Here is a 7939-nt window from a genome sequence, read left to right as displayed (position 1 = left end):
GTGGGCCTCCCGGGAGGCTCCTTTGTGGCCAGAACCCGGCCACGGCCATCTTGCCCCACTTGATGCAACTCGGGAAGCTGGGAGCCTGTTCCCAGTGATCACCCCGTAGTGACTCATCTGGAGCACACGACGTAACAGGCAGGGGGTAATTAGCAGCAGTAATAATTGCTGCTCTCCAAGCCCTGAAACTTCCTGCGTGCTGGAATGCCGCCCCGCGGGTCCGTCACTCCCACGGCTTGTTTGCTTCCTTTCCTCAAGGTCCTCTCTCCCGATGCCCTTTACCGGCCGGAGCCAGCCGCCCCCTTCCTCCGCCGACGGCCCCTGCTCTGAGCTCGGGGCAAACTTCGGGTTGTTGCTAACTGATCTCGGCTTTAAATCCCCCGCTCGCTGTACGTACTACCAACCAGCGGTCTGCCGGGAGACGCCGCGTGGGGCAATCCCCGCTCAGTGCCAGGAGGGGCGTGGGCAGGGCCACAGGGAACCCCCGGCCCCCCCGGCCCACTACATGCACACAGGGAACAAGCCAGGCGCGGGCAAACACCGAGCTAAGATCACTGCTTTTTCCCCACCCAGCACTGTCTTCTGGGGGCTGCGGGGTCTCGGCCCGGCCGCGTGAGTTGTGCCACAAAAATGCTCTCGAAGCTTCATGCAAACAGCGCGCACGCAGCACCGGATCGATCCGGCTTGCTGCACGCTGGCGCTGGCAGCCGCCTCCCCAGGGAGCAAGCGAGCACTCAGCCCAGGACACAAGACCGTTACAGGGACAAGCAGCCACCATCCGGGGACGGCCCCAGGGCAAGAACGTGGCTGGTGTCAGCGACCCCACCGTGCCGGAGACGGTCCGCAGCTGCTGGCTCTGGACGGGGTCGCTGGACTGTCCCCAGAGAGCGCACAGCGCAGCTGTGGCCACCGCCTGTCCTAGCGGGGGCACGCGTGCAGCACCCACCTCCTTCCCGTGGTGACCCCCGCCTCAGCGCACGCCTGACCCAAACTCGCTGGAAAGGCCGGGAGCAGGACAGGAAATCTCATGGCCTGCTGGCCCACGGAGCTGAGCCCACGGAGAGCTGCTCCCTTAACAGGGAACAGGAGCCCAAAGGCATGGCAGCTCCGGCAGCTCACGGGCAAGCCAGGCCAGGCCAGGCCAGGCCAGGCCGAGCTGAGCAAGGGTCAGGGTCCACCTGCGGGCGGCTGCCCCGTGCCCTGGCTGCGCACAGAGGGTCATACACCACTTCAGGCCGAGCTGAGCAAGGGTCAGGTGCCTCCTGCGGGCGGCTGCCCGGTGCCCTGGCTGCGCACAGAGGGTCATACACCACTTTGGTCACAGGGAGATGACCGCTCTGCCCTCCAGCCACAGGCCTAGCTCAAGGAACAAGGGTCTGAACTGCACTGGGCTCTCGGGCAGGGCGAGCAGCACCCGGGCAGCTTCGGAGGAGGGTCCGTGGCTGCTCGGATCTCATCAGCCCTCGCTGGTGGTTCACCAGGGCCACCTTGGCACCAGCTGCTGGAGCAGGGCAGGGCACCTCCCAGGGTGCGCAGGGTGTGATATGAATCAGGGCTGAGCAACGGGCTTGCGCAGCACCAGGGGCCATCACCACAGCATGGGCATTAACGCAGCAAGCCCTCCACGAGGACAGCCCAGGCCCTCGGCTGGCCAGACCCAGCGGGGCTCTGCGGGGTGCGTCACTGGGGTCAGCCAGAGCATTTCAAATAGAGGGAGGAATCGTCCAGCTCCGAGGGTCTCCCCCGTTTCCAGGAAGCTGCTCAGCCCGTGCTGCAATCGTGCATCCCGCTCACGGGGAGGGGGCAACAGCCTGTGCACCTTGCTCCCGGCTGGCAAGCTCTAGGTGCAAGCAGGATCCCAGCTAGGACGAGCCCGCAACACAGATCCACACGGCCTTCCAGAGCTGACTCTCTCACCCAGTCCTGGCTGGGAAGGGAGCAGGTGAGGGTGGGACAGGACAGCTCGGGCCCACCGCGGGCCAGGGAGGTAGGTGCCAGCACTGAACCAGCAGCAGCTGCAGGTAGCTGTGGGAGGCTGCAATGCAAGGAAGTTACACCTGCGCCAGGGCACGGGGCTCAAGGTCAAGTGGTGCATTGGGGCAGAAACAGAAAGTCATAGGAATCATTTGAGTAGCAGACACTCGACAAGATTAAATCAGTCTAAACCACACAAGCCTGCAGGATGCGCAGAGCTGCCAAGCATCTGCTCTGCATCTCACCGTGCCCAGCCTGCACCGTGCCCTTTCCTTCCAATTGACCCTCTGCTCCCAGCTCGCCGGCATCTCGCCCGCCGGAGCCTGGCTCTCTTCCCTGGTGCCCTGGGGCCTGGCCAGGCAACAGCGTTAGCCAGGGTCCACCTCTGCCCACGCAGGGCCTGCACCAGCCAGGCCAACAGGCCCTTGCACCAGCCTGAAGGCTGGAAATGAAGGCCAGCGTGGCCCACCTGGGCTGCCTCACGCGGGGTAAGGAACCTGTGCAGCCAGGTCCAAATAGCGGCTCAGATGTTGCAATGGGATGCAGTCCCCACGGCTGGCATCGGGGTGGACCCTGAGCAGCAGGATGCTGCCTGCCCCAGAGGGATGTGGGCGCTTCAACCCCAGCACGCTCACCGGGGGATGCCCTCTCCAAACGGGGATGCTGGAGCCCACACCACAAGCAACCACACTTAGCAACGTGGGCACACCCACAAGGGATCGCCCTCATTGAGCAGAAGGGGAAACTGAGGCACAGTTGAACAAAGTCAAGCTCGCGGAGCAGGTGGGGAGTGCCTGGCTGCCCAGCCCATGCCTAGTGCATTGGGCCACACTGCTCCCACCCCGGACCCTGCCCTCTGGCCCAGAACACCAGGGCAGCTCCACGGCCTCCACACGGAGCACCGGGCCCAGAACCTTTCCCTCCATGACTCACTGGTCCTGGCACCGAGGGCTGGACACCTGCCCCTGCATGCAGTCTCTGAGCAGCCATCCTTTATGCTCTGCTGGCACCTCTCTCACCAGGTGCTGCCCTCATAGTCACTAGCCTGGCCTCACAGTCCCTGCTGGGCATGCAAATGCCATTCTGCCCCTTTCACTGATGGGCAAAGTGAGGCACAGAGAGACAAAATGGTGCCCCAGGGCCTGGAGCCTGGCTGCCAGCCTGCCTCGCTCCATCCTCCCGCCTACCGCTCCAAGGGGCGAATCCTCTAGAGACGGGAGGAGACAAGCCCGGGTCCTGTGGAGATCCACCATCAGGCGCACAGAGCGGTGAGGCTGCCAAGCCAAGGGGCACCGCGCTGCCAGGGCCATGCCCGCTGCGCAGAGTGTCGTGGAGAGCGAGCCGTCAGCGCGGCGCGACGGGGCAGAGTGTGCGCCCCGCTGCGTGCTCACAGCCGCTGCAATCCCGGCAGGAACTGGTCGGACCTGTCCCTCAGCATGGCTGGGTGTTTGCTCCCCAATTACTTGCGCGTCTGGTACGAGCACCTGCCTTTGCCCCGTGGCAGGCAGCGACTCGCGCGGCCAAACGAGGGGCAGAGGGAAGCGCTAGGCAGGGCCCCGGCTTTCCGTGGGCTGGGCCACGTCCTTCAGGAAGGGACGGCTCCCCGGACACCGGCAGGAGGGCGAAGATGCTCTGTTTGGACCCCACAAGGTACGGATGTACTCAGAAAGCTGCTGGGCTCCCGGAGACCCTGGCACGATGCCTCTGCCCCGTGCCACGGCTCACCCCCGCCCAGCCCCGAGCTGCCCAGTTTCCTCCTCCTGCCTTGGGAGCTTTCCGCAGGGAGCTGCACGGTTTCGCATGAATTCCCAAACAGGAATCTGACTCAAGGGACGAGGCCGGGGTGGACAAACCTGCTCGCCTGCCTTCTGCGCCGGCTGGAGGACAGGTGTCCTCGAAACACTCCAGCCAGCGAGTCCAGGCCGCCGCGAGCGAGCGCTGGCAGATCGCTTTGTCTGGGAAACCCCCTCCCCTGGCCACAACCACGCAGGGTCTGAGCCTGTCATTGCAGCGTTTTCAAGATGAAACACTGGTTTTCTTTGGTGCAGAAGGTAGTTTCATTCCAAAAGGCCTGTGCTGTTCTCTTAACAGAGAAATGTTTCATCTCAAGCTGGAGAAAGCCTCTCGGAAGAAGCAGGCTTCATGTCCTCTGCTTGCTGTCTCTCGCCCTGCGGCTCTGCTGGGGAGGGGGACGCCGGGAGAAACACGTGCATACATCTCTCTCCCTCCCTCCCAAACCTGCTGCTTGTTGAGAGCTGGGTGGGCACAAGCAGGGGGAAAATGAGCCTCTCCGGGAGGCTCTTCCCTGCGACGCTAGCCCGGGGTTGTGTTCGGGGCTGGACCGACACGCTCCCGATGCAGCACCCGAACTGCCTTACATAACCCACGCACCTCCTGGCACCGGTGTGCCCTGCCCTGGCAGCGCTGGGGTGACCTGTCCCTGGGACAGCAGCCTTGTGAAAGCAGCCTTGCTACTCAGCACACTGCCAGGGTGTTGCCACGAGTCCCTGCCAGTCATGCTCTGGCTACGCTGTGAGGAGGACATCACCTCTGCCATTGCCACGAGCCAGGTTTCGCGTGACTCACTGTTTGGCAGTCGGGCTCCTGATACCTGGCTAGAGACGGGTACAGCAAGCCAGGGCCCAGACGCCCCTCGCTGCCCCCCTGCCCAGCCCTGCGCTGCTGCCACTGCTTAGGCAGAGCAGGTGGCAGTGGGGTGGAAAACTCAGATTCGGTGGCACTGGAGGGAGGCTTGGGGAGACCCAACCTTGCCTCCACCCTGTTGCCCCACCACTACGTGGGTCCGCCATCGGCACTCTCATGCACCCATGCTCCTGCAGGGAAGGCAGCGGGCACGGGGTCGCTGTGCGTGGAGGCAAGCAGCCAGTCTCTTCCTGCGTGGGGCAGGGACCGCGCACACAGCTGCAGCCTCCCTTGGCTCCCCGGTGCCTCTGCGCTCTGCCGTGCAAACACGCAGAGCCTGCAGGTTGGAGCCCAAGGCAGCCGGTCACTTGGCGTGTGCTGGGAACTGGCTTCTGGCCCCAGGTCAGCAAAGGGGATGATGGGGCGTGGGAGAAGCACAGAGCAAAGCTGGCTGAAGACCCCTGTGTTTGGTTCCCAGTGACCCGTGTGTCAGGTACAAACACCTGTCTTTGCCCCGTGGCATGGCAGCAAACTGCATGGCAAATGAGGGGCAAATGCTGTTCGGGATATAAGTGGCTTTTGGACCAGAGGAACATGCCAGGGAGGCTTTTTGGTCTGTCTGAAGGCCCCTGGGTTTCTGCAGGAAGTGGCAGAGCCAAACCTTTCCCAGCTGCCATGAAACAAGGCCAGTTTGGGGGGCTGAACATGGGAATTGTCTCCTCACAATGCCGATCGCCCTGCCCGGGCCTGGCTGCTTGGGCTCCACTTCTCCCAACCGAAGGTTTGCAGTCAGGCGTGCATAGCCCAGGCCAGGAACAGCAACTGCCTGCAAGGAAAGGAAACTAAAAGCCAGCAGTGGCTTGCTTCCCCCTCCCCGGGCCCTCCTCGGGGGCTTGTTGCATGCTAAAGGTCAGCATCACACGCTCATCAGTCATGCCGGGCTGTGGTTTCTGCAAGCGCACCGCAAGTTGCTGTGCTGCAAAGGGCTACACCTTTCCTGCTCCGGGCTGCTGGGGTGGGATCTCACATGGGGAGCCCAAGCGTCTGCCCCGGCTGCCCCCACACATCAGACCTTGGGCACGCTCCTGCTATCTGCCCGATGAAACAGGAACTCTGGCACTTGCTGTTTCACAGCCCCTCACGCCCTGCACAACTTTCAGTGCTGAGCCGGGTGGTGGGAGGGGGCTGGTTGGGACCAGCGCACCCCTTCCCAGCTTGGACTTCAGCCCGTCCACGTGCAGCCAGAGCTTGGCTACCTCTCCTCCTGGCACGGCTGCATGTGGGCATGCAAGGTCTGGAAAAATGAGCTGTGCACAATCCAGCAGCTCTGGCCTGGTGCTAACTGTCCCAGCACCCTCCTATGCCCTATGAAATTCTCCCACCTCTTGCTTTCCACCAGCACTGGTCCCCCTGCGCCCAGTGTGCTTGCAAAGCCAGCTAGCATGGCTGCAAAGCCAGCAGGGATATACTGTGAGCACGGGCAGGCCAGCTGTGCTGCGGGGCCAGCAGGTCCCAGGTGCGTGCTGCACCCAAAGGTGTTTAGCAAGGAGGGAGGTGTTGAAGGTGTCTAGCTGCGGAGAGCTTGCCTGGACTCCCCACGCACATGCACTGCTGTGGGACCAGGCGTGCAAAACGAAGCCCCAGCCAGAGCACGAACTTCCCCGGCCGTTGGACCCGGGAGCCACATGGTTCCCAGCCAAACCTCAGCGCTGTCGCACATCCCGTAACCAGGGATGCTCCCTTGTGCCAGGCAGGGCTCGGCAGAGAGGCAGAGGAGGCGTTTGGTTCTGATCTGACTAATGGCAAGTGGGGAGGGGAGGCAAAAAAGCAAAAACCAGAGTGAGTCCCAGTCAAACAAAACCTTCCCTGCTGGTTTCCAGAGCCAGCTCCCAGCCCGGGCGAGGCAGGAGCATGGGGAATGGAGGGTGACAGTGCTGCTTCCAGGCCATCCCGGCACGGCCCTGCTCCAGCACCACCTCTACCCGAGGCTTCCCCGCAGGTCAGAGACCCCAGCCATGCCCTAGGACCCCCTGCTGCCCGGTGCGGGGAGCGGAGCAGGGTGGAGGGTCAGACACGGTGCACGGCCGAGCACGCCTGGACAGAGACGAGATCGCTCCCGTAGCAGCAGAGCTGCTGCAGGAAGGGCAGAGAGAAGCGAGGTGCCTGGGGTCAATGGGCGAGCGGCAGCAAAGCCAGGAGCAGCGGCGAGGTCCCAGCTCTGGTCCCTCATCGCCATTGTGGCCTCTTCTAGGAACTGCCCGGGGTTCTCGCAAGCCTCATCCTGAGAGTCCGCGCGGTGGTTTCCTGCACCTTGGAGACGTGGGCAGCTCAGATCATCAGCCTTTCTCAAGTTACTCAGGCACCTGCAGGATAAGACTCGGTAGTGTTTTCAAAAGCCACTGTGAACCCAGAGATCGCAGCTCCTCCCCCAGCACCTGCTGCAGCCCCCTCTTTGTGGTCAAGTGCTGCTCAGCACAGAGCTGCTCCTGCACCCGCGGTGCTCACTTATCTCTGAGATGCAGGACATGGCCGTGGCAGAGGTGCTGGGCGCACTCGCAGCTCCCAGGCCTGCGACACTGCTCGTCCCCTGCCCGGGGCCCTGGCACACCTGGTGCCCGCCGCGCTGCTAGATGCACAGGTGCACCCGGAGCGAAGGCTCCTGCAACCTCAACAGGCTCAGGGGATTAGTAGGGGAGGTGATGTGGAACCAGGAAGGGAAGGCAAATGTGGTGCACAAAGAGTGGTTCTTCCTCAAGGACACGATCCTCAAAGCACTAAAGAAACCATTCCCATGAAGAGGAAAGGTAGTAGAAGGGCTGGCAAGCCCTCCGGGCTCAACAGGGACATTGCGGTCCTCTTGACAAAGAAAGAAGAGGTGTACACGCAGCGGAAGCTAGGGACACTCAAGGAGGACTATACAATAGTGGTCTGCACTTGTAAGGAAATGGTCAGGAAAGCTAAGGCAGCGACGGAGTTTAAGTTAGCCAAGGGAGCCCAGGACAATAAGAAGTCCTTTAGGTATGTAGGGAGCAGAAGGAAAACAAATGTTAGCGTGGGGACCCTGCTGAGCACCTCGGAACAGCTGGTAACGGGCACTCAGGAAACAGCTGAACTCCTGAATGCCCACTTTGCGTCGGTGTTTCACCAGACCAAGGGGAAAGACAAGCGAGAGACAGCTCACAGGGGCATGGTGGGATTGGCAGCCTCCCCGCTGTGGGTGCCGAGCGGGTGCAAAACCAACCAGAAAAGCTAGCCATGTATAAATCAGCAGGACCAGATGGACTCCACCAAAGAGCGCTGCAGGAGCTTCCTGAGAGTGTTG

The 7939-nt window shown here is 62.6% G+C and overlaps 1 protein-coding gene across 1 annotated transcript in view; it reads right to left on the bottom strand.

Moving 5' to 3' along the window:
* The window catches only part of TMPRSS13 (transmembrane serine protease 13), a 12780-nt gene extending 7996 nt beyond the window's left edge, over positions 1-4784 (bottom strand). Inside the window, exon 1 of the mRNA XM_025193826.1 lies at positions 4772-4784. Within this exon, the coding sequence (XP_025049611.1) occupies positions 4772-4784 (13 nt within the window). The remainder of the gene's footprint in view (positions 1-4771) is intronic.
* Between the last annotated feature and the right edge of the window lie 3155 nt (positions 4785-7939).

This window comes from Alligator sinensis, unplaced genomic scaffold, assembly GCF_000455745.1.
Source record: "Alligator sinensis unplaced genomic scaffold, ASM45574v1 scaffold2249_1, whole genome shotgun sequence".
NCBI lineage: Eukaryota > Metazoa > Chordata > Crocodylia > Alligatoridae > Alligator > Alligator sinensis.
Note: the sequence above shows the minus strand (reverse complement) of the source record. Positions and strands in the feature narration are given on the sequence as shown.